The sequence below is a fragment of the Paroedura picta genome, chromosome 13 (assembly GCF_049243985.1).
Source record: "Paroedura picta isolate Pp20150507F chromosome 13, Ppicta_v3.0, whole genome shotgun sequence".
NCBI classification, from domain to species: domain Eukaryota; kingdom Metazoa; phylum Chordata; class Lepidosauria; order Squamata; family Gekkonidae; genus Paroedura; species Paroedura picta.
The window spans coordinates 39,128,469-39,155,723 of NC_135381.1; the positions used below are offsets into that span (position 1 = coordinate 39,128,469).

The 27,255-nt window shown below is 44.1% G+C and overlaps 1 protein-coding gene across 9 annotated transcripts in view; it reads right to left on the minus strand.

Moving 5' to 3' along the window:
• Nucleotides 1-11,168: 11,168 nt before the first annotated feature.
• TENM1 (teneurin transmembrane protein 1) overlaps nucleotides 11,169-27,255 on the minus strand; it is a 534,679-nt gene continuing 518,592 nt past the window's right edge. For all 9 annotated transcript variants that reach the window (XM_077309379.1, XM_077309378.1, XM_077309377.1 and 6 more), the window contains 4 exons: nucleotides 23,812-24,199; nucleotides 21,677-22,897; nucleotides 20,195-20,337; nucleotides 11,169-19,624 (listed from right to left, as the gene is read on the minus strand). In XM_077309379.1, coding sequence (XP_077165494.1) covers nucleotides 18,866-19,624; nucleotides 20,195-20,337; nucleotides 21,677-22,897; nucleotides 23,812-24,199 — 2,511 coding nt within the window. In that variant the 3' untranslated portion in view covers nucleotides 11,169-18,865. The remainder of the gene's footprint in view (nucleotides 19,625-20,194; nucleotides 20,338-21,676; nucleotides 22,898-23,811; nucleotides 24,200-27,255) is intronic.

Below are 27,255 nucleotides of genomic sequence, written 5' to 3' on the forward strand. Positions count from 1 at the left end.
AAGGATGGTCTTGAGAAGGAGAAAGAAACAGGATAACCCCCGAAAGCTAAGCCTGGGGTCACTTCCCCTCAATGTGTTTCCATGAGTTACACTGCAATCCTAAACAGAGTTAAACCCTTCCAATCCGAATCGACTTCAAATGTGTGGGATTGCACAGTAGCTGTCCCACAGCTCATGCCTTTATAGGATCTGGAAAGTAGAAGAGCAATCCTAAATAGGTCTACCCATATTCTCACTGTGATCTATGTAGTGGGTTGGATCTAACCAGCTTTTTGACTGGTCAGAAAGGGAGGAGTTGGTCACCGTTGAGCATGAAGGAGTCAATAGTGAGGATCATTGGACCTGCATACCCCAAAACCATATGAGATGGGAACTGAAGCAAGAAGGCTCTAAGAAAGAATGACAGAGGTGCCTTGAGCTAACCCAAAGCTGTCTACTCCAAGGAAAGTGGTCTTGGGACAAAATGGGTAGTGGGAGGGAAAGTGGGCAGGCTGACAATATGGCAGAGGAGGCTAGGCGAGCAAGATTCACTATCCCCAGGACTTTGGCTATGGAGGAGCTGCTGTTGCCACCACTGTTACTTGACTGCCAAGGTGCTCACTAGGTCATGGATAGAGGTCATGGCTACTTCTGCAGCAGCGCTGGAAGTCTATGGGGAAGGAGGTGCTGGCAGAGGAGGTACGGCTTCCCAGGTGGTCCTCCCAATTCTTCCGCCCCAAGCTCCAACCCCATTACAATACTCCCTAGCAAAATATTTCCAGCCTTTAAGAAAGCCTTGATGATGGAAGCAGAATACACCACAAATGGCAGAATGTGTTTTCTCAGTTCAGAATTTGCATCCATAGGAAATCAGAAAGGAATGCATGCAGCACACCGACAATATTGGATTTATTTATTTATTATATTTATATATACCGCCCTCCCCGAAGGCTCAGAAACAATACAGATAACTCATGTTAACAATAATGCAGTGATAACAGCAACGTAGAACAATAAAATAATATGTAGAACATTAAATTAACACATACTGATAGCCCAGTGGGTTGGGCGGAACTGCAGTGGGTGCCATAAGAGGGAGGCTCAGGGGGAAGTGATGGTTCAGTTCAACCTCAACCAAATGCCTGGCGGAGGAGCTCCCTTTTGCAGGACCTTCTGTTCAGTCAACAGAAGCCACCAATCCCCTCTCAGCAGTGATTTTGTAGACCCAAACATCCCCCCTGAGTCCCAAAACTAATTTTTTTTCTAAAAAAAGGAAAATCCCGCATTGCTGCTGGAACACACCACAATAATACAATTTTCTTCCATGATATCTGTTCAGGATTCATTTTATGGTGGTCTAGATTCATTTTTGGTTACCTGGTTTCTTCCTAGCGACCCTCGCTGCGACTCCGTGCCCTGACCACTCCCAAAGTGAGTGGTCTGAAGCATGTCTATCCACCATTTTCACTTGTTCTTTGAGAGTAGTCATTTCGGCTGTAGGTTGAAATGGAGGATCGCAAGGTGATGGCCATGCTGGCTCAGGTGAGTGCCATCACCAACCTGATCTTTGCCACCCTCATTGGCATCAGGCAGGAGACCACCCATTACTTAAGGCTTTTATCCCTTTTATTGTAACTTAGTAGTCCATGTTTACAATTTTATGTACACAATATTGGAGAAATATTGTTTTATCTATATTTGTGCTATATTATTTTAATTGTGTTTTGTAACGGCCTTTGGCTACGTAAAATAAATGTTATCGTATTGTATCATATCGTATCATTACTTAAGGCGAATACTCTGTAGAAGGTGCCACAGAACAGCGTACTAGCCCCTCTCCAAGGGTCACTGCCAGTGTATCCAGACCTCCCTAAGGACAAGGCAAGCTGCCAGGCATCGGTGGCTCGCACTCACTGAGGCGCGCTTTCTGAAACGTGGGTGGATGAAAGAAGCAACAGCTCGTGGGAGAAAACAGGGTTGCACTTACCTGTAACTGATGTTCATCGAGTGGCTTCTGTGCAGGTACACGTGGGAACTGTGATGTAGCACGGAGAAGAGCTAGCGAGCTATTTACAGTCATCTCCAAGTGATTTGTGACCTATACCTGCCCTGGAGCAGAAACTCTCGCATTTTGCGTTTTGGGATGTGGCAAATAAATCTACGACCGGCCAGCCCCACCGTTGAAAAACCGGAGTGAGGTAGTGGCTTTGGATCAACCACTCCGCATCGCCTAAAGAAAGACAACTGAGCGTGTCTGCAAGTATGTTTGATGTGCCTGTGATGTGAATGGCATGAAGTTGCATGTGATGTAAAATAGCGTGTTGCCATATCTCTGCAGCTTCCTGGCACAGTCTTAAGGAGGATGTGCCACCTTGTTTGTTCACATAAAACTTTGCTGTGGTATTGTCTGTCATTATGAGGACCCGGCGGCCTTCCAGAAAATCTGTAAAGGAAATGACAGCTTTTTAAATCGCCCTCAATTCCAAAGTGTTGATATGCAAACCTGCCTCATATTTCGACCAACGGCTCTGTACTACATGACCCGCTCCGTGGCCCCCCCCATCCTAGGAGGGATGCATCAGTGCAGATAGTGACATCATGGTCTCTCACCCCAAAGGGAACTCCCGCCACTAGGTAGGACTGGGAAGACCACCGATTTAAAGACTTAAGTATGGCTCTCAGGACAGACAACTTCCTCCAAGGACTATCCCTCAATGGATCATGAGCTCTAATAAACCACGTCTGCAAAGGCCTCATGTGGAGCCGTACAAATGTGGTAACTTGTGTAGTTGACGTCAGATGTCCTAAAAGCCTCTGAAGGTATTTAATGGATCGAAATCTATTTTTGAGTACAGAGTGGACCAATCTGATCACTTTCTGTGCCCTCTCCGAAGGGAGAAAAGCCATCGCCTTCTGCGAATCCAGAATTGTGCCAATAAATTCAATTGTCGTGGATGGGGACATTTGAGATTTTTGTACATTAATTATAAAGCCCAAATCTTCCAAGAGATTTATGGCCATACATAGGTTGTCGTGTAAGTGGGATGGAGAATCCCCCACGAACAACCAGTCATCCAAATACGGATAAACCATACATCCTTTGGCTCTCAAGTGCGCTATTACAGCACCTGTGCATTTAACGAAAACTCTGGGTGCAGATGCCAAGCCAATTGGTAACACATTATACTCAAAATGCTTTGAATCATAAATAAAGCATAAAAACTTACGACATGCAGCGTGAATGGAAAAATGAAAATATGCATCCTTCAAATTTAAGGTTGTGTACCATGCCCCTTTTGCCAATACTGGCAGCAAATCTTGAATAGACAACATTCTAAATTTAGAAGTTTTAACTGAATTGTTCAGCATGCGTAGGTCAAGAATAGAGCGTTTTCCACCATCCTTCTTGTCAATGGCAAAAAATCTTGAGTAAAAACCTCGAGATAAGGGGAAGTACTCCAAGTCAGAAACTGCTCCTTTCTTAATTAAGGAATCAATTTCCCTATCCAGGAATTCAGAGGGAAGTACTCCCATTCCTGTAGGGGTGTTGAATCCCGGATCAGAAATAAACTCAATATAATATCCAACCTTTATTATATCTAGAGTCCAAGAACTAGAGGTTATGGAACACCAAACATCATAATGCACAAACAACCTATCCCCAAACAGTGGGATATAGACTAGTCATTGTGTGGTGGAATTCCCTTGGGAACCCCTCTGAGTGAGACCTTCCACACGGGTCCTACCACCCGATTACCTCCTCCCTCTATTGGAGAAAGATCTAGAGGGACTTGCTTGTAAGGGCTGCCTACGGTCTGAATACCTATATGGCTTGTAACCAGAGTATCTACGCTGAGATTGGCCATATCTATTATAAGTGGGTTTTTGAATTGTCCCAAGGTTTTAGCTGTCAGGGTATACTTCCTCATCGTGTGTAAAGTGTCATCTGTCTCAGCACTGAACAACTCTTTTCCCACAGAGTAAGTTTTCCACCCACACCCTTGTATCATTCTGGAGGGTAGAGGATCTAAGCCATGCATATCGGCATAACACTATGGCAGAAGACATTGCTCTGGCATGACAATCCGCCTGATGGCACGCAGCATTTTCTGCTGTTTTGTTAATCTCAAAGCCTCATTGATAATAGCCTTGGCTTGCAATTTATGAGTTGCAGGTAAAGTATCCAGCAAAGGAGTCATACGTTCCCACAGAGAGGTATGATATCTACTCATAATTGCTTCATAATTGGCTACTCTGAGCCCCATAGCTGTGGAAGAGTAGACTTTCTTAGCTATAAAATCTATTTTCCTCCCTTCCTTATCCTGGGGTGCTGAATGCACTGGTCCCCATCCCCTATATGGGAGAACTGCCGGGATAATTGAATTTGCTTTTGGATGGTGTAACAAATATATGCACTCCTTTTCTTGCACCTTATACATAGCCTCAAGCTTTCTCGAGGTAGCTAGAACAGAAGCGGGAGTTTCCCATAAAGGAAAAACAACATTTTGAATTCCCTTAATGAATGGAAGGGAAACAGGACCAGAACCTGGCGTATGTAGAATATCCATTATAGGGTCATCCAATTGTGGGTCAACCATAAGATATTCTAATTTAAGGGCTCTCGCCATTCTTATTAATTGTTCTGAATATAAGCGCAAATCATCAGTGGGTGACCGTATGGTGGGTTCCCCCACCATATCCTCAGCCATGGACACAGCAGGGATGTCAGAATCCCCCTCAGAGTCTCTGTGCATAACGCTCGGTTCCGAGCGGACTTCCAACTCTTCGACGTCATACCGATGTCGAGGGTCATCAACTTCGAACGTCGTCGGTTCCATGGATAGCCGCGACAATGATCAATGTCGACGTTTATGACGCCAGTCCTTGACGTCGGAGGGGATCAGCAATGGCACCGACATCCAGGATGATGACTGCCCATGTGACACCCCCGATGATGAGCGTCTGCCCCTCTTCCTTGGTGGATCCTCCGGCACTTCCACTACGTCATCAGGCGAATTGGACATTGCTCTTTGTGGCATCATTGGAGACAATTGTGTTGACGTTAACGGACCTGCCGGCTCGACCTCACAGGCGCATCGATGCCTAGGGCGGCCTCGATCTTTCAGTGGCGCTGACGTAGACTTCAACGCCGATCATTCATGACGTCGAGGCTCCGGGGATGGAGATTGTCGATGTCGAGGAGGTTCTCGTTCTCTACGATCCTCCTTCTGACCCATTTTCCCGACAGAATTAGTCTTCTTTTTCGCTTTCTTTGGAGGGTGTTCAGACACCGCTCTTTCCTCAACTTGTTTACCTGCCGGCTCGACCTCACGGGTGCCTTGATGCCTAGGGCGGCCTCGATCTTTCAGTGGTGCCGGCATCGACTTCGACGCCGATCGTTCATGACGTCGAGGCTCCGGAGACGGAGATTGCCGACGTCGAGGAGGTTCTCGTTCTCTACGATCCTCCTTCTGACCCCTTTTCCCGACAGACTTAGTCTTCTTTTTCGCTTTCTTTGGAGGGGGTTCAGACGCCGCTCTTTCCTCAACTTGTTTACCCCCTTGATCAATTATCTGAGGGAGGGTAAAGAAGACACCAAAGGTGTGTTGGGTTGCACAGACCCCGCCCTCGATCTCTCAGGCGTTTTCGAAGGGGCAGCCATGGCCTTCTCATATAACACAGCTTTTAATCTTTGTGCTCTCCCACCCCTCGATTTGGGAGTCACTTTTTTTACATGCCATACAGGCACCAGTTATATGGCCTTCTCCCAAACACAATAAGCATTTAGAATGGTCGTCATTCTGGGCCATTTTAGCCTCACATTCAGCGCATTTCTTAAACAGCGCCATGTTTCAAAGGAGGTTGAAATATCTCCCTCAAACTTTTATAATCTGAACACTAAAAATTATCTCAGAGTATATCTGAGGTAAACTCACGAAGCAGCTCGCTGTAGCTTCCTTTCTCACAGGCGGCAAGAAAAGAACTGAGGGAGGAGTGTTAGCCCCTCCTACATCATGTGACTTTTGGGCGGGAAAAGTCATCCTCCTCCTTCAGGAGGGGAGGGGTAACCCTCCTGGGAGTCGAATGACTGTAAATAGCTCCCTAGCTCCTCTCCGTGGTAGGCCTGCTACATCGCAGTTCCCATGTGGGACTGCACTGAAGCTACGAAGATGAACTTTGTCCAGTCTGCATGGAGTGATGACCAGTAGATCCCGAACTTCAGGATGACCAGAGAGACCTTCAAGGAGTTTGTCTCCATGGTCCGAGGGAGGCTGCAGCAGCAGACCACCAACATGCGCTGAGCAATCCTGGTGGAGAAGACGGTTGCCGTGGCTCTCTGGTACCTGGCAAACAGCATCTCATACAGTCTGGTCACCCAGAAATTTGGACTAGGCACCTCAACCATAGGAGAGACCGTCCTTGAAGTCTGCTTCACCATGGAGGCAGAGTTATACACTAAGGTGATCTGCCTGGGCAAAGAGCTTGGGAAGGTTGGTTGGCCCTAATCCTAGCATTCTTGAAACTTTCCCTTTTTGTGCAGAAAGCCATGCAGCAATGCAGCCGTGCAGTATTGGGCATCTGTAGGGAAGACCGGCAGGGTCGGGGTGCTTGGGTGCTTTTGGCTCAACAGACTTTTCTATCATGATGATTTCATCTGCTTTTAGAGGAGGAAGACAATATGTTTGTATTTGTGCAGGTTTCTTCACATTCAAGCTGTATCAGATGAAGTAAGCAGTGCCTCACCAAAGCTCCTCCCCTGGCCCAAATTTTGTTAGTCATTTTGGTGCCTTTTGGCTACCCATCTTTATTTACTGGCTAGATAGCTATGCTGGGTTTGTAGAATCAGATATACACTGGCCCTGGGGTTTCCCACATTCGTTGCAGATTATTTTATAGACACAGTGGGAAGTATCTGTTTGGCATTGTGAGAGCAACACTGTACTGCCAACATAGAAACATAGAATCATAGAATCATAGAATCATAGAGTTGGAAGGGGCCATACAGGCCATCTAGTCCAACCCCCTGCTCAACGCAGGATCAGCCCTAAGCATCCTAAAGCATCCAAGAAAAGTGTGTATCCAACCTTTGCTTGAAGACTGCCAGTGAGGGGGAGCTCACCACCTCCTTAGGCAGCCTATTCCACTGCTGAACTACTCTGACTGAGAAAAACTTTTTCCTGATATCTAGCCTATATCGTTGTACTTGAAGTTTAAACCCATTACTGCGTGTCCTTTCCTCTGCAGCCAGCAGAAACAGCATCCTGCCCTCCTCCAAGTGACAACCTTTCAAATACTTAAAGAGGGCTATCATGTCCCCTCTCAACCTCCTTTTCTCCAGGCTGAACATTCCCAAGTCCCTCAACCTATCTTCATAGGGCTTGGTCCCTTGGCCCCAGACCATCTTCGTCGCTCTCCTCTGTACCCTTTCAATTTTATCGATGTCCTTCTTGAAGTGAGGCCTCCAGAACTGCACACAGTACTCCAGGTGTGGTCTGACCAGTGCCGTATACAATGGGACTATGACATCTTGTGATTTTGATGTGATGGCTCTGTTGATACAGCCCAAAATGGCATTTGCCTTTTTTACCGCTGCATCACACTGCCTGCTCATGTTTAGTTTACAATCCACAAGTACCCCAAGGTCTCGTTCACACACAGTGCTACCTAGAAGCGTATCCCCCATCCAGTAGGCATGCTTTTCATTTTTCTGACCCAGATGCAGAACTTTACACTTATCTTTATTAAATTGCATCTTGTTCTCATTTGCCCATTTTTCCATTGTGTTCAGATCTCGTTGAACTCTGTCTCTATCTTCCGGAGTATTTGCCAGTCCTCCCAATTTGGTGTCATCTGCAAACTTGATAAGTAGTCCCTCCACCCCCTCATCTAGATCATTAATAAATATGTTTAAAAGTACCGGGCCGAGCACCGAACCCTGAGGTACCCCGCTACTCACCTCTCTCCAGTCTGATGAAACACCATTGACAACAACTCTTTGAGTGCGGTTCTCTAACCAATTCCCTATCCACCTAACGATCTGAAAATCCAGATTGCAGTCCTTCAACTTATCCATCAGAACATCATGGGGAACCTTGTCAAAAGCTTTACTAAAATCCAAGTAAATGACATCAACCAAATTTCCCCGATCCAGCAAACCTGTTACTTGGTCAAAAAAGGAAACTAGGTTGGTCTGGCAGGACCTGTTGGAGACAAATCCATGCTGACTTCCTTGGATCACCAAATTGTCCTCCAGATGTTTGCAGATCGCTCCCTTTAATATCTGCTCCATTATCTTCCCCACAACAGAGGTCAGACTCACTGGTCTGTAGTTTCCCGGGTCATCCTTCCTCCCTTTTTTGAAGATCGGAATAACGTTTGCTCTTTTCCAGTCCTCCGGGACATCTCCAGTCCTTAAAGAGGTTCCGAAGATGATGGACAAGGGCTGTGCAAGTTCTCTGGAAAGTTCTTTGAGTACTCTCGGGTGCATTTCATCTGGACCAGGGGATTTGAACTCATCCAGTGCAGCTAAATGCCTCTCGACCACCTCTCTATCCATGTTAACCTGCCACCCAGACACTATCCTTTGGCTACAGCCATCTCTAGATGTGCCTAAACACTTTGACCTGTGGGAAAAAACAGATGTAAAATAGGCACTAAGCCTTTCTGCTTTCTCTGCATCTTTCGTTAGAGTTTGTCCATCCGCACCCAACAGTGGGCCTATTGCCTCCTTTACTTTACGTTGGCTCCTCACGTAACTGAAAAATCTTTTCTTGTTACAATGGGCTTCCCTGGCCAATCTTAGCTCACTCTCAGCTTTGGCCTTTCTGATGATTGATCTACAGTGCCTAGTAACCTGTAGGTACTCTTCTTTAGAGCTCTGTCCTTCCCTCCATTTCCTGAACATTTTCCTTTTCTTTCTTAGTTCCTCTTGAAGTTCTCTGTTCATCCAAATAGGCTTCTTAGAGCTCCTGCAGTGTTTTCGTATTTCTGGAATAGTCATTGATTGAGCATGCAATAGCTCTTGTTTGAGTAGCGCCCACCCTTCACATGCTCCCTTCCCTTCCAGCATTCTCGTCCATGGTATGACACTCATCATGTCTCTGAGTTTATTAAAGTTTGCCCTACGAAAATCCAACATCCGCGTCTGGCTACAAGCTTCCTTGGCTCCCAATCTCAAAAGGAATTCTATGAGGACATGGTCACTTCCCCCTAGGGTCCCCACCTCCTTCACCTCATCCACCAACTCTTGCCTGTTGGTCAGTATTAAGTCCAGTATGGCTGAACCTCTTGTGGGTTCATCAACATACTTGTAGTGAGACATTTTCAATTGAAGCATTTAGTTATCAGCTCAAATATTTTTCTATTTCCTTTCCTGGCCAGATTCCTCACTTGGTCCCATGTCCTTTTTTCCCATCAAAACAGTAACTGGGTTCAGTTGACTGAAAAACAGACTGCATCTTGGAGAACCAGGAAAAAGTTGGTGTTAAGCTACCACAAAGCATAGCTGGAAAAACACACAAAGACAGGGAGAGATCTGGGAATTCTGTTCATGTGACACTGGTTGAGGGAGGACTTAATTTTTCAATGTATTTTTAAAAAGTTTTTTCAGTTTACCCCAAATTTTGTCCCTATTTTGGCAGGATTTTGTAGAACATTCCTGAGCATACATGTACCCTTCCTAACATCTAAGATACCTAAATACCTCATAAGGGTTTTCAGTCCTTTCATGTTCCATGAAAAGGCTACAAAGATGGTGAGTAGTTTGGAGATCAAGTCATATGAGGAAAGGTTGAGGGAGCTTGGTTTATTTCGCCTGGAGAGAAGGCGACTAAGAGGTGATATGCTAACCATCTCCAAATACTTTATTTATTGTTATTATTTATTTATTTAGATTTTTATACCACCCTTCCGTATGGCTCTGGGTGGTTTACATAAAACATTTTGAAACATTTGCATAGAACAGTCAAAATCAATATAACAATATAACAATAACATACCAACTAGAACAGTATTTTAACAATAACTTTGACACTCCCTCAGTAGGTTCGGTCCCTCAGTCTGGGGGGGACCTGTAGATGTTATGGGTCAGTCAGTCTCACCAAATGCCTGGTGGAAGAGTTCCCTTTTGCAGGCCCTGCGGAATTGTGGAAGTTCTGGCAGGGCTCTGATCTCTTCGGGGAGCTCATTCCACCAGGGGGGGCCAGGACTGAAAAGGCCCTGGCCCTTGTTGAGGTCCGACATGCCTCTTTAGGGCCAGGGATCCACAGCCTGTTGGAGGTGGCAGAGCGTAGCACTCTTCTGGGGGTGTAGGCAGGGAGGCAGTCTCTCAGATACACTGAGCCCAGACCACGTATGGCTTTAAAGGTGATTACCAAAACCTTAAGCTTAATCCGGAATTCAACTGGGAGCCAACCGAGTTCTTGGAGTACCGGCCGGAGGGGCTGTCATAGAGAAGAGGGAGCAGATTTGCGTGATTAATGGAGAGGCAGGTATGATATTTTCATATGTGAAATCATCCTTCAAATGCTGATGAAATAGCACAAGGTTTGAATCCAGTGGCACCTTGAAGACCCACCCCACTCACAATCTGCCCAAGTTAATAAAATCAGCATTTCTGCCTTATGACTATCTAACCTCTGCTGAAAAACTTCCAAAGATGGAGAACCCACTACCACCCAAGCAAGCTGGTTCCACTGAGGAACTGCGCTGTCAGGAACTTCTGGACATTTAGCCGAAAATTCTTTTGAATTAATTTCAACCCACTGACTCTCTGGAACAATAGAACGCAGATTGTGAGTGGGGTGGGTCTTCAAGGTGCCACTGGATTCAAACCTTGTGCTATTTCATCAGCATTTGAAGGATGATTTCACATATGAAAATATCATACCTGCCTCTCCATTAATCACATAAAACCATACAAGTACCTCTGTGCCTAATCTCAACACAGACGAGGGCCTCATCTGCATCTGACACTGCAGTCTCGGTGTTAAAGGAGCATCGTCCTCATCAATGTTTTTGATTCCTCGTGTATTGTGGGGCCGAGGCCAGGCAAGGGAAACAACAGCCAGAATAGACTGCAGAATACTATTTAAGGAACAGTTCCAAACAGTAGCACACCATCACCACTGGGACACACCGCCACTTCTCCTTTTAAAGGAACAAAGCACAGCCGACAAAAGAATAAGCCATTTGCTTTTAATTGTTTGCAACTTTATTTTTTTTAAAAAGGAAATATTCAAAGTACTTTGTCTTTCAAATGTCAACACATCATATATTAACTTTGACTATTTACAACAGGTTGTTGTACTGGTCTTATAGAAAATACTTGCTTCCGGTCTGAAAACCAGAGCAAAAAATGCAACAAAGCGTTTGGACTGCAACCAACAAACATAAACCTGTACAAGAGCTAGCCATTGTCCAGAGCAGGAATACAAAACTGGAGTCTATTGTATCCTAGCAGCAAGATTCAGGCCATTATACTACTACTTCAGTTGAGATTAGAACCGCTGTTGAACCATTGAACATAAACCTGTATAGGATCTAGCCCGGATCTAGAGCAGGAATACAAAACTGGATTCCATTGTATCCTAGCAGTAAGATTCAGGCCATTATACTACAACTGCAGTTGAGATTGGAACTGCTATCGAACCATTGAACCATTGAACATAAACCTGTACAAGATCTAGCCAGTTGTCCAGAGCAGGAATACAAAACTGGAGTCCATTGTATCCTAGCATCAAGACTCAGGTCATTATTCTACAACTTCAATTAAGATTCGAACTGCTGTTAGGAATGGAAAATCTTGGCATACACTGTAAACATTGTTTCATGGGAAAGCAAAGAAAGATGACGAGTCATTGACATAACACTGTATGCTAGAGGCTTCCCTTCTTGTGTTTCATTGATACCTTTTTTAAAATTAAAGTTTCAGCGTTCTGTCTTGGTTCTCATTGTACAAGTAAATATTGTCAAGGACACATTTGGATATACTAATGTTTATTAAGAGGCTAAAGTTCACCACTAAATCTAAGAAAATATTGCAACTGGCAAACACATTATCTTGGACTGATAATGGAAAGTGACCAAGAAAATCCCCAACGTAAATTAAATTTGGAGTAGTACTAATTTCTTTTACAGTCTTTATATAAGCATGTTTATAAGGAGGGGTGGGGAATGGTAACCAGTGAAAGGTCAGAAGGCAGACAACCAATTAGTTCTCATAAATTTTGCAAAATCAATTTTCTTGTGCTAAAATATGCTCTATATCTCTTCTATATTGCAAATCTCTTTGGATGACATTATTGTCACGACTCCGGACTATTTCAAATTGCCTCTTCCCGCCCATACCTGACTCCTTTTCAGGAACAGTAATATAAAGCACAGTTGGTAGGTTTTTCTTTAAATAAGTAAATTCACCTGCCCTTTCCCTGCCCTTCCCCTGCCCTTCCCACTACAGCTCCTACTTTCAATTATATCTGTTATGTCAGAAGGATATGGTGTTTTCTAACAAGAGAAGATCTGGATCTTGAATGAAGGATGGGGATTGGGGGTGGGATACAAAAGCTTGTCTGCGTTCCGGTTGGCATTGACTCTCATCTGTATATATACATAAGACCAAAGTGCTCCAGATTTTCTGAATAATTCTTGATAATTATTTTCACCACTATATAAAAAATAGGGCCCAGTTCTCCAGGGAGGGGCATTGCTGCAGTGAGAATTTTGTAAACTTCTCAAAGTGGAATTCTTGGGTTGTTTGGGGGATTTGCTCCGAAGCATTGAGCTACTATTTTGGCTGTCCATGGAAAACAGGGCCCATTCCACACACATAGGATAATGCACTTTCAACGTGCTTTGGCAGCTGGATTCTCCTGTGCGGAACAGGAAAATCTACTTCTAAACTGCATTGAAAGTGCATTATCTATTGTGTGCAGAATAGGCCCAGGAAGAGAAGCATGATAAGTTCTTGGCTGGATCAGAATTCCTTCTCACTGGCCTGGTTTTCCTTCCTAGTGAAGTTGCACCTATTCATCTCAACAGAGAAGAGCTGCTTCCAAAAAAGGATGAATGGAAGCAAAGGGACTGGGTCTCTCACACCTTATGGAAGAAGTTGGGATGGAGCTAGCCATGGCCTGAGGTTTTGTCTTGCCTTCCTCACTCAATAGCCAGTTTCAGTGGCCCATTTGTGAAATTGACCTTCCTTGACCTCTGAAAGTTCTCATGTCTAGAAGAAGGTCCCCGTTATTTCTCATGTCTAGAAGAAGGTTCCCGTTATTCCTACAGAAGCAAGGATTTCACCACTTGTGTAGCTTTTCTTATCCTTAAATCTTTGTTTGCTTATTTTCTTAATAAAGTTTGAGTCGAGTGGCATCTTTAAGAACCAATGAAGTTTAACTCAAGCTCTAAGTCAGTGGTTCTCATCCTAGGGGTTGGGACCCCTTTGTGGGTCGAACGACCCTTTCGCAGCAGGGCAAGCAGCTTGGCTGGTGGGGGGCACCGTCACTGTTGACGCCCCTCCTGGGGGCGGCACAGAACGGCCTTGCAGGGTAGATTGAGATAGAGCATTCGTCTGTCTGGAGCAGTGGAAAAGAGCAAGATCGGCATGGTGGGACAAGAGGCAGAACTGAACTGAGAAACCCCCGGAAAGAAACCCAATTTATATACAATCATGAGTAATGGATCTTTATGCCATTGGTCAGTTTCAGTTTAATTTCTGTGAAAGAACCCTTGCCTAATTATATGGTTGGGGGGGTCACCACAACATGAAGAACTCTATTAAAGGGTTGCGACATTAGGAAGGTTAAGAACCACTGTTCTGAGCTTTAGTGTGCATGCACACTTCTTCATTATATACGTCCATGGGCACAAAAGCTTACACCACAAATAAAACTTCTTTGGTCTTAAAGGTGCCACCGGACTCCAACTTTGTTCTGCTGCTTCAGACTAAGATACCTACAGTATTTGCTGGCGTATAAGACTACTTTCCCCCCCTGAAAAACATGCCTCCAAGCGGGGGGGGGGGGTCGACCTATACGCCAGGTGCACTTCAGTTGGGATAGACATAGCTGCCCATAGTGGCCCATAGTACTGTAATGTAATGTAACAAACTCTATATTTTGAGTGGAAATGTTGGGGGGGTCGTCTTATACGCCCAGTCGTCTTATACGCCGGCAAATACGGGTACCTGAATCCTGCTTATTTTCTGTTATACAACTAGGGATGCCAGCCTCCAGGTGGGTTCTGGGGATCCCCAGGAATTACAACTTGTGACCAACAGCACTTACTAGGGTTTGAATAACAGCATCCTGCAGTGAATGAAGGAGGCAGGGCAACCCTACAGACAGCAGATAAAGATTGCAGGAGCACCAGAGAAAGTTGACAAGAGAAAAGGGTCCTGCAGAGAGTAGGTGGCAACAGCCTGTACAATCTGCACATTAAGCCTCTATTAAAGAGGCAGGGCATTTTTCCCCCAGGGCTAGTAACAACCATAGTAGAAGGAGAGACGGCAACTAAGACACAAGACCCTGAAGGAAGAGTATGCGGAGAAGAGACCTCTAGAGCAGGGGTAGTCAAACTGCGTCCCTCCAGATGTCCATGGACCACAATTCCCAGAAGCCCCCTGCCAGCATTCGCTGGCAGGGGGCTCCTGGGAATTGTAGTCCATGGACATCTGGAGGGCCGCAGTTTGACTACCCCCTGCTCTAGACAAACAGGAAGCTCACCTAGCAGGGAACATATGGAGTATATTCAACTTGCTGGTCTTTTCAACAAGCGAAATGTATTCAGTAATTGTATTGCCTACCTGCGGATTGCAGTCAGCTCAGTCCAGGATGCTACCATCTCAGCTGCTGCCTCATTGTCTGGAGGAAGCCACCCCTTGAGCCTATCTACCTTGGCACTACATTATTTTCCATGTTGATGTTTGGGCTCACGTCCAGCACTGCTGCCTTCTTGCCTCAGCAGTCTACAATCAAGAAGGGTACATCTGCCTATGAACCTCCAATTTTGACGTATTTGTGTTCTTCACTATGTTTTCCCCTAGAATTAAACCCAAACAAAAGCTAACCGTAGAAACGAAGCTTCTCACTCTAGTTTGGTCTTTGAATCTATTAAATATCTTCATTATGCCGTATGCTAATTCAGTGCTCTCCCACAACCTTTGGTATGGACTGGTAATTTTTTGTTTCATCGTATCTGATGAAGTGTGCATGCAAACGAAAGCTTATACCCAAAATGAAACGTTGTTGGCATTCAGAGTGTCCCTGGACTCAAACTTTGCTATGCTGCTCAGACCAACATGGCTACCCACCTGAATTTATCCTCAGTGGTAGGTTATCTAAGGTGCATTTCCTGCATTTAATACAAAGATCACAGAAAGGGACTCAAGGCACAAGCTAACACAATATGTATTACATGCCAGAAATGCACCATTCGTGCTAATTCAACCTTCCTGGGAATTTAAAGTATTTTGAAAACAACCTCTCTATTTGTGAACCACAAATTTTAAAAAGCACGGTTGCTCCAGCTATATACAGAATGGATTGATGTTAATGGACCAGTGGTAAAAGTTCTCATTTGGATCGCACTTTCTATAGATAAAATTCAGAAATTGCTTTCTGTGGATTAAAGATGCTGCTTCATGGACCTGAAGGTCTGGTGTGGCGCTATTCAAATTCTCTGTGGTTCTACAGAGGAAAAATGTTCATCAGATCACCACTGCCTATACAGAGATGTCCAGATAACTCCTTATTCAGACTGCATCAATAGGATCCACCAAGGTGTTCTGTTTTTCACAATACATTTCCAGCCCATGAAATCAACTGAGGATTTTACAACCAATGCCCAGGCGGTGGAGAATAACAGAGTCTGCACCAGGGAATTAGGGGAATGAGGAGAAAGCAACCCTCCTTGCTATTTGGCAGGTTCCCAGCAGGATTCTACAATCAAGTCCACCGCTCTGACAACAGCAGGTGGCTGAGCATTCGGTAGAAATTAGCCATTACGAATGCCGAATATTGGAATAATCTAACATTGCATTCTACTTGGTATATATTTTTAATGTGGGCAATCCTTTTGGGTACTTGTGTTACAGAATTAGTTCACAAAGACCAAGTTGGCATCATTGCCAATGTGAGTCCAATGGTGCTAATTAGCGGCAAACTGGTCCAAGGTGCCAACTCAAGCCAAATGATTTGTGGGCTAGATCTTGGTGCAGTAAATATGGAGCCAGAGCGACATATTAGAGGGGGCATTTTCAGTGCCCCAGGGTTGCCAATATCCAGGTAGCACCTGAAGATCTCCCACTTTGGCGACTAGAAGAAAAAGAGAAGAAGAGTTGGTTCTTATATGCCGCTTTTCTCTTCCCTAATGAGTCTCAAAGTGGCTTACAGTCGCCTTCCCTTTCCTCTAATCTTCGGACAACAGAGGTCAGTTCCCTTGAGAAAAAATAGCTGCTTTAGAAGGCAGATTCAATGGCATTATACCCTGTTGAAGTCCCTCCCCTCCTTAAACCCCACCCTCCTCAGGCTCCATCCCTAAAACCTCCATTTTTTCCCCAACCTGCTGCTGGCAACTCTGGTCCTGTTTCTCAGCATTTCAGCTTTGATCAAGATTGCACCAGCCTTCAGCCACTGGCTTCAGAGTATCCCTCATGCAGTTTTACTGTTGAATCTTCTCTACCAAGTTGCAAAGCACCACTGTACCACCTGAAAGGGAATTGATTGTGAATGAAGCTCTTTCTGATCAGGGGCCCATCTTTCTGAAGGACTGTCTCTCCCTGCTTGTTCCCATGAGGATACTTCCTGGCAAGGTCTGCTGTCAGGGCTCTCTCCACTAAGGCACGTCCTGCAATGCCCTGGGCTCAGATTGGATCAGGGGCTGTCCCATCCTTGTGGAACAGCTTGCCAAAAGAGGTCAAGGGGTAAGGTAGGGGCTCTGCTCTGCTGGCTTTCTGATGAGGCCGCAAGGGTTATTCCAAAGAGCTTTTGAGGTGCCTCACTGTGGGCAAGGGGGAAATTCTGCTAATAAGGTATTTTAGGTTTTTAAAAAATATATGCAAGGCATTTTATGGAGGCAGGTATAGTCAAACCTTGTTCAGTCTTGAAAGTTAAGCAGGAAGATCACCAATGAAGAATCTGCAGAGGAAGACAATGGCAAACTACCTCTGCTTAATCCGCTGCCTTGAAAGGCCCCTTGCTTGGGTTGCCATAGGTATGTTGCAACTTGATGGTGCACATGTAAATAATGTATTTTATGCATTATTGTAATGTTTATTTTTTAAAATCCAATTTGTTTAACATTGCTGTTGCTCATCTTGGGTCTCAAAGTTATCAGAGGAAGGCTGGTACACAAATATTTTAAATATACATTTAAATATTGTTTTAAATTAAACAAATAAAGTGCTTAAGTCCTTAGGTCCAAGTCTAAGGTGCTTAAGTCCTTGGGTCCAAGCCTACTTTTGCAGACTACACACCCACCTTCCCACAAATGTTATTATTAGACTGTGGGGATTCTTAAGGATGAAACCTCTCCCCCCATCTTAGGGGGTCTCAGAAACCAGGGGAACTAGCCAGGATAGGGAGGGAAGAAGCAGAAGTAGACACAATGTGCTGACGTCATCCAGAAGCAACACAGTCATAATAGCAGGAGCTAAACTCTATGGTAAGAAACTAATTCTACCATAGAGCTTTTGCCCCAAAGCCAGAGCATCACCTTCAATATCATTTCCTGGTGATGTCAGAACATTGCATTGGTTTTTGAGCTCTTCTGCGCTCCCGGAATGTGCGCCCCCATCCCCTGCCGGCAGCTATGAGGGAGCTAACAACCCTCTGTCCGCTGCATGAATGACTACAGTTATCACAACTATCCACCCCCACACACACACATGCATAGGAATGTGCATGGTCAAATCTTGCTCTCTAGTTGACTATGAAATAGGGGTAAATGCTTCGGCGCAGTTCAGCCTCCTCGGCAATCACCAAAGCCCAAGGCAGCCAGCGCCATGGCACGGAGGGGAAGGGTGGCGCTGATGCTGCCCCTCCCCTCCGTGCTGCAGTGCGGCTGCCTCGGGCTTTGGTGCTCACAAGGCGGCCGAACCACGCCGAAGCACTCACCCCTACTGTGAAGGTGCATCTTTCACTTATGAACCATTGGTGAACTAAATTACTAGCAATGCCTAGATTTCTCAAATATTGATCCACCTTTAAAAAAAAAACCCTGCATAATGAAATCTTGAAAAGCAACAATTAAAATGTCTGGTTTTCAATTTATTAATAGGGCAATGGCATAATAACTTCCCAGCTGGTAGACATGTAGACTAGAGGGCTGGTATTTCCCCCCGTCACTGAGTAGCTGGGTATACTTGTGCCCTGTAGCTACTCTTGGAGGCACCGTAAAAAATACATCTAATAAAACTGGGGTCACTGTGGGTGGGCAGATAGTTGAGAGATCCTGCGTTTTACAGGGTATTGGACTAAATGACCCTGGAGGTCCCAACTCTATGATTCTGTGATGTACGGGGTTAGCCACTAAAATGCTGTATGCAAGTTATTAAAATCAGTTTAGGACGGAGACAGCACACAGAATATTTCGCTCACGTGAACTGTTTTCAAATGACGTTTGACTCTAGAGGATCTCAGCTTCTGAATTTTTGAATACAGCCACACTAGGACTAAAAAGCACCGCCAATCTCCCAAGAGTTTAAACAAACTATATTAAAATACCATCTTCTGTCACATTTAAAGGCAGTTGGATATGTCCCCCCCCCTCTATATTTACATATACAGAGTTCTGATCTAGAAAAACCAATACAATAAACCTTTACTTAATGTTTTAAAAACAGGCAGTCTTTGGTGATGCAAAGGCAGAGAGATCTTTGTTTGTTTGTTTGTTACCTCCTGCCTATTTCGCTCTGTCTCATAAAGTGAATATTGTTGGCACTGTCAGAAAGTTCTAGATACTGCTCCACAGATAAAACGAAATATCCGTCATAGCCTTGCACCTTCCCTGTGCTTAGGAGCTGCTGCTTTTCGGCCTCTGTCCACGCCCTAATACCTTCCTCTCCATCTTGGAGTCGTCTTTGTTCTCTGCTCCAGGCCTGAGCCACCGCTCTCTGCCTGGCTATCTCCAAGACATGGTTCTTTTCCTCCTCCACGGTAGTCCCGTAGCGAACATTAAAGCACAAGAACCCATGTTGGAGTTGAATGTCTGCAAACCGTCTAGTCCTACCACTGATGACAGAAGTCATTTGGGACACGGTGACGTTGACTCCATTCTCTAAGATGCGCCGTCCTCCCGTGTTTCCTATCAACACCAGGTCTTCCTCCAAAGACCCAAGCTTAATGAAGTAATGTGTGTCTCGCCCATCTACGGTAAAATGTAGGTCCTCTAGATAGTAGGCGTTGTTGAGGATGGCTGCGATACGCCGGCTGTCTTCGTTTGTGACGCCGATGACGTCCGCTGTCACCAAACCATCTTTAATGGCAAATTTGACGCCTTTGCCAAAAATGGAAGGAACGGCAGCAAATCTAGGCTGTTTAGTTGTTTCTACGTATCTCCCATCGCTGTATTTGGGGGTCATTGGAAGCTGGTCCAAGGAAATGAAGTTTTTGAGCTGCTTTTGTAGCTCACATTGAATGCCGAGGATGGTCTGGAAAAGAGAAAAGCAACAGTACAGAAAGTTCTCTTACTGGAGTTCTAATTCATGGAAACACATACCTCCTACTGAACGTTCATTAAGCCTCCATAACTTACCTCCCCTGGTTGCCTGTTGGTTGCTCTTCCTTAGCTCACGCCAAATAGGTTGGGGAATACACTTTATATGATTTTCCAACTAGTGCTTTAAAATGGAGGATGTAGCCAGCTGGTTACTGCCCGGATGCTGGATGTTGGCGATCATATGGAGGGGCCAGAATATAATGACTACGTAAAGTAAGCATTTCACTACATTTAACGGGTGCGGAAATGCCCACTGTACTAGTCCCTTGGCAGGCTGAAACAGTGCTGGATTAGTATCTGGGAGACCAAGATTCAAATTCCCACTAGGGCCATGGAAGCCCAACCTAACTGATAGAGTTGTTGTGAGGCAAGAAATGGAGGGGAATGGTGTGATGCAAGCCACCTCCGGAGAAAGATAGAGTATGAATGAATGAATGGATGGATTGATGAAATATACTGTATCCTTTTCTAGAAGCAAACCCCCAACAATGTATTTCCTCACCTTCCCAGGGTCCCACTCCTGGGTCTTTGACTGAAGCTGGAGAAGTTCGTATGTCATCTCCAAAGTATCCAGCTCCGGTTTAGGGAATCCGGGAAGAACGTTGTGTAGCTGGAAGCCAAACAGTTCCAGCCAGCTTCCGATATCTACATATAAGATCCATAAAAAGGTTAATGTGTTGGAACATGAGAAATAGTATATAAATGTTGATGGAAGAAATAAATTATTTCTGTCAGTTGAACAGGATTCTTATACAAAATAAACTCAGATCATGATCTCCAGTTTGTGTTTATTTTCACACTCTTTACAACTATCTGCTTGTTTATGGCCTGTAATGGTGGGTCAGGAAGTAGGAATGTCAGCCTCTAAGTGGGACCTGGAGATACCCAGGAATAGGCCTGCCAGGTATGGGTTGGGGGAGCCTGGAGAGAGTAGGGCTAGGGGAGCAGAAAGACCTCAGCAGGATATAATTCCATAGAGCAGAGGTGGCCAAACTGTGGCTCTCCAGATGTCCATGGACTGCAATCCCCATGTACCCCTGCCCCACCCTCTCCCAGCTCCATCCCCAAAATCTCTAAGTATTTCCCAACTCAAAGTTGGCAAATGTACCCCAATATAAGCCAGGTTACGGAATACAAGCATAATGTTAGATGCTCCATAGGAGCATTCACAGCAGCCCAATAAAAGGAAAGGGAAGGAGATTGTAAGCCACTTTGAGACTCCTGATAGAGCTGTTCTGACCGAGCAGGAATATCAGGGCTCTCTCAGCCTCTCCTCTCTCACAGGGTGTCTGTTGTAGGGAGAGGAAGGGAAGGTGAATATAAGCCATTTTGAGACTCCTTTGGGTAGAGAAAAGCGTCATATAAGAACTAACTGTTCTTCTTCCAATATAAAATATAGGAACTCAAGTCAGCAAAACATCTTCACTTAGCAGCCCTAGCAATTTACATCCTAAATAGAAGATACTTTGACTTGCAGAATATGGAGTTCCCTATGCAACCTCTATTCAGAGCTCACTTCACAGTGCAGAACCAACTACTGAAAAGGCCCTGTAAGAGGTCACTATGGAATTCAGAGACTAATTGGAATTCAGTCTGGAATTCAGAGAATAATTGGCGATCCGATCCTTACACTTCAAACAAACTTGGTTCTGCAAAAACATAAGAGGCTGTGGGAGTCCCCCTCAGTTGGTAGAAAAGCCTCCACAATATATATTGACAGAACTGCACTTAGTGAACTCTCCTGGTATGCCAGAATTACAAAGGCTGAACAGGACCTAGTTCACAAAGCCTTACACAGTAATACATTTTATTTTTTCATCTGCTGCAATCTTTTTATTTTTATTTTGATGCAATAACTAACAACCCTTTGGTCTGTCTGATGCTAAGAAAAGTAGTCTACTGTCAAATATGTGCAACTTTCATAGTTATGAAGCCAATTAAAATGGGACCAGAAACTTTTTTTTCCATTAAATGAATATTTTACCTGTTGTGTACTTGGCCACCTCTTGGATCTTGCCAGCAGGATAATTATTTTCAAAAGCATAAACATTAAATGGCTTTGGGATGTTCCTCAGCTGTTCCCAGATGTGATGGTTTGGTGTTGTCCAGCGTCCAGCAATGACATCGTAATCTCTTTGCCCCAGGTGCACCAGTTTGGTGAGTGAGTCGTACAGTCCTCCGTGAAAACCAATAATGAGTTCAAAATCTGGATTCGTGTCCTGATAGATCTCCCCATAAGGGGTGTACAGAATCTCTTTTATCACTTGACCTCGACTGCTGAAGATAGCCAACGGCGTGCCGGTATTGTCACAGGCAACATAATACTCTTCCCCACTGCTTAATTCCATAGCTATCAAGTGACCCTGAAGATCATAATATAAGGATGTTATTTCTGAACTGCTATGATTATACAAATGTGTAACCCTTACTGGATTGGAGAGGTCAGCATAAAAGAACTGCAAGTGTTGTCCTAGGCTTGATTTGCTGGCCACCCGTCGGCCCAGCCCATCATAGCAATACTGGATGGTCCACCTAGAAACCCTATTATAAGCTTTATTCAGAAAGCCATTGGAGCTGTACTCAAAGATATCATTTCCTCTTTGTTTAAGGAAACCATCTTCGTCCATTCTGTACTGAATGTCTCCAAGTCGTGTGATGCGATCTCTCAGGTCGTACCTCAAAGGGGTAAGTCGGGCACTATTTCCATGGCTTAGCAAATTGATATTCCCATTGAGGTCGTAGCTGTACCGCCACTGGGTTTTATCGTTCACAGAGACAGTCTGAAGCTGGCCGTCAGCATCGTATTCATAAAAGTATCTTGTTATGTTGGCATCCACTCCAACTCGTATATCACAGATCACGGTGCGACCCATGTTGTCATACTGAATAGTCATCCAGTAGGCGATAGATTTCAGAATTTCATATTGCACTTCAATAACTTGACCATTAGCACTGAAAATTTTGGTATGCTTCATCACAGTGGTGGTGATGACTTGGTTTAAGTCATAGTTGATGACACTGAATTTACCAAATTGCTCGGTTTTACCCGACACATCAACGTAGCGATAGAGGTCTATAGGGAGAGGAGTTTCATTTATCATGGCTTGCATGCTGGTCACTCGAAAATTGTTGTAACTGTAGTCGAATCTGGCATTCACAAGTCCTTCTTCACTAAACCTGAATATCTGACGACCAATAAGCGGACCTGTGTATAAAAGACAATCAATCAATTAAAGTTTATTACAGCAATAGCCAGCCATAACAGAAAGCCATAAAACAGTAAACTTAGAATAAAAATTAATGGTTAAAAAAAACAGATGAACCAAAAGGTAAGAACTATACAGCAGCTATACTTAGTTGTCTGATCTTAATTAAAATTGCACAGTACTTGGCAACCTGGAAGGTGGGGGGAGTATAATCTCCCATAAGGAGCTTTTTAATCCAAACAGATATTTCAGGAGAAAGAAAACACCCCAAGTGTAAACGTATGCATAATTTAAGATGGCATTATTTTAGAAAATAAGGCTGGAAACATTATTCTGTATTACTGTATTTGAGGCTATCACAATGCTATTCAAGGTGCAGTGTTCATTACAGTGCAATCCTAAACAGAGTTTAGAATAGAAGTAAATTGATTCTAGTAAGCCAGCTGAGTCCATAAAAAGTCAGAGATTCTGCACCAGATTCCTGATAGCTTGGTCAATTCAAAGTACTGTTGGTAACTTTTTAAAGCTCATGGGCTCTGAATAATCTTAAGAAGACATCAAGCTTGCATCTTCCTGTTGTCAGAGAAGGAATATGCCATGTTGTTCCATATACTTTCCTACTTCAAGGTGGTATTATAAAGAACATGGAACAGGGATTTTTCAGTGGTGGCCTCCTGTTTTAGGTATGCCCCATTTACTCTTTCACAGAAAAACAGACCTTTCTCCTTCTTATACATTACTTTTCATTTTTTACATTGTAATATTTTAAAATGAAAGTTAACTTGAGTTCTTTTCTTCCTTTGTTGGTAAGAAGATGACCAATAAATCTTCAGAAGGATTTATGCTAAAGGGTCAGTTAAACCAGAGGAAATACATAATGTAAAGTTATACATAATGTATAACGTTAGCCTACCTGTTTGCCTGTATCTGATGGTGCAAATGAATCCATCATACATTAAATGTATCGTTTTGATAACTCCAGACGATTCTTCGTAAGTAAAGGAGACCTGTGTGGTATCATAAAGTATCTCAGAGAGTCTGGACTGCTTGGTGTATTTGTACAGAATCCTGCGTCCCGTTCCAGGGTAAAGGGTTTGCAGAAGCTGTCCATCTCTGGTGAAATCCTGGATGAAAGATGCACTGCTGTCTGGTGGAGAGTAAAGGTTCCGATAGTACCCGACGGAAAGCATCGTCTGGAAGCTGTGGCGCACCATGCTAGGCATCGTGACAGAGAGCAGGTAGTCTGACTGGTCGTACTCAAAGATGTAGCGCCGTTGGCTGTGCAAAAGGAGTATCACAGACTGAAAGGGAAAACCAGAAAACAAGAGGGAAGGATAAATTGGAAAAAGTGTTACACATCAGAGGCAGTGGACACTGTTCAATTTGCATGCAAACACCTTCTGAATGCAACGTATGTCCAATTTTGTCCTTGTGTTCTGAACATCCCTGATTCCATATAAGGGTAAAGGTAAAGGTATCCCCTGTGCAAGCACCGAGTCATGTCTGACCCTTGGGGTGACGCCCGCTAGCGTTTGCATGGCAGACTCAATACGGGGTGGTTTGTCAGTGCCTTCCCCAGTCATGACCGCTTACCCCCCAGCAAGCATTTACCGACCTCGGAAGGATGGAAGGCTGAGTCAATCTCGAGCCGGCTGCTGGGATTGAACTCCCAGCCTCATGGGCAAAGCTTTCAGACGGCTGCCTTACCACTCTGCGCCACAAGAGGCCCTTTGATTCCATATATCACATGATTATTGAGTGTGCTCTCTAGGATGATCCCCATTGTAAACTTCTTCAAGACCTTACACAGTCTGGAAATTACGTGAGCAAGGAATTGATGATTAAATGTCTAAGGAGTGACACCGATCCTGCATCTACTTTTGCTGCCTCAAAATGCCTTGTAGACATTTTTAAGATTCAATCTACAGCTTCTTAAATTGGAGTTTATTTAGGGACATGATTTAAAAATATATTTTAACTATTGCAATCCTCTCACTCTTTAGCTTGCTAATTTTTATTGAATGCATTTACTGTTTTTATTAACAGCTGCTGAGTGTTTCCTCTTTTTTAAGATTAACTTCTTAAAGATGAAATTAAACGTTTAAGATTAAATCCAAACCTTCTTAAATTGGAGTTGTTTTTTTTCTGTACGAGATTTAAAACATATTATATCTATTGTAATTATCTCACGCCTTAGCTTGCTAATTTTTATTGAATGGGTTTACTGTGTTTATTAACAGCTGCTGAGCGTTTCCTTATGGAATGTACTTCTCCACTGATATGCCCATAAAGGTTGGATTGATTGATCTATGAATATTGTATCTTAGGGGGTGCAAGGCACTCGGATAAGTATTAAGCGTGCACATCATTTGTTTCATTTAATCCAACCCTCACTGCTATTTGAGCCTGAGTGTGGCACTGAGCAGTCATAATTAATTCTTTCCCCAGTAAAACGAATGGGTTGATGGAGCTGTTCCCACATTCTCATCTCACTGCTGCTATGCAATTTGGAAGGAAAGTGGGCAGAAAAAAATGTGTGACTTTTCCTGCCATAACAGATCTGGAATGCCCCCTCTGAAGAGGCAGAATTCACCATTCAGAGATATTTCCGTATGTTTTAACAGTGCTAAGGAGTTAGTCATTTCAATCTTTTGGCCATGGAGGAGCCCCTGAAATAATTTGCCAAGCTTCGTGTAGCCTTGGAAGTGATGTCAGATGGCCACACCTCCTTGCCACACTGCCCAGAAGTTACATGTGACATAACCACTCACATTAACAGGCAGGAGGACTGGGTGGGGGAAATAGGACACATTTCAAGGCGGGAGTAGGTATAGAGGCCCCACCCACTCCCAGGTGCAGAAACCATGAGAGAACTCACTCATGTATGGGAACGGGAGAGAGGGAACAATGGAACAGAATCATGGAATCATATAATCACAGAGCTAGATACCTCCAGGGTCATCTAGTCCAACCTGCTGCAGGGGTTGGAAGTAGCCAGTTCCCTTGGTTGGGAATCCCGGTTCTAGAATAAGGATTAGTGTCTGCCATACGAATTGTTTAGGTGTTCTTCATATTAAAGTTGCTTCAAGCAAGATTGTCTTTATCTCTGTACTCAAAAGTATTATACCTGCTTTAAACCTGGCCTTTTAGTAGGGCCTAGTCTGCACACAAAGGATAATGCACTTTCAATGTGCTTTGAAAGCTGGATTTTCCAGTGCAGAACAGGAAAATCTACTTCTAAAGTGCATTGAAAGTGCATTATCTATTGTGTGCAGACTAGGCCTAGTAATCTCATCCCAGCCCTTTGCTTGCAACCCCCAGGATAGGAGGGGGGCCTTTTGTGCTTAATTCAAGTGTGACCCTGGATAAAGCAAACACTCAATTGTTAAATTCTGCACATGCCCAGCATCTTGGTTAAATTAGGCTGCCAGCCCTGCAAAAGCTGGGATGCGTACACAGGATGTGTAGCAGCATGGTTTCCATTTCATGAGGCATGGAGGCAAAGTCCATGGTTGGCTGCTTTTCGCTCATCAGAATCACGCTGAATATCAGCTCTCAGACACTACAGAAGGTGTATTAAGAGGCTGCTTTCAGAGGCTGCTGGAAGAACAGGTTCATTCTGGCCTCTTGTTTTGTAATTGGTCAACAAGGTCTGTTACTTGTATGCAGGCCAAAATAATGCTGACATGTGACACATTCAAGTCATCCAAGGCCCATGTGCTTCACTAACCCTTTCAATCTCAACAGAACATCTATCTAGGTTACAACTAGCATGTAAAAACTTTTACAGAGTGCACAGTATTTTAGGCTCACCTTAACTAACCAGTCTCTGGTCAACAATAAACTGTCTGTAAATCTACCAATATTAATGCAATATCGTGTCTCCCCTTGCCCTGACAGTATAAGTTCCCAGGACCTTTTTAAACGATCTGCTGTAGACAGAAAAATGAATACCCAAATAAAAAAGCCTACCCTAATATAAGTTTACTACCCCTGTGAGCAAGTTGCTTCACAGAGTTGTTGCATTTCCTAGACTGCTGTCTAAAGTAATAAAACAGAAGCACAAAGATGGGACATGGTCATATAAACCAGAATTTCCAATATTTATCATCATTAATATTAAGGGCAGCATAAAATACAATTTCCTAGTCCTTCCTGCCTTTTGATGTAATGTTAGGAGAGATGTTTGCTGCGGTCCAGCTAGAGCCCTTTAGCTTCGATGCACCTGTTCTTAACAGGCTTAAAAGTTCCACCTGAGAATGAGAAAAAATCAGGGTGACCAACTGTAACTCTCCTCTCCCTGCAGCGAAGATTATTGGTACTAGTACTGAAAATCTTACTCAGCCCAACATCTGTA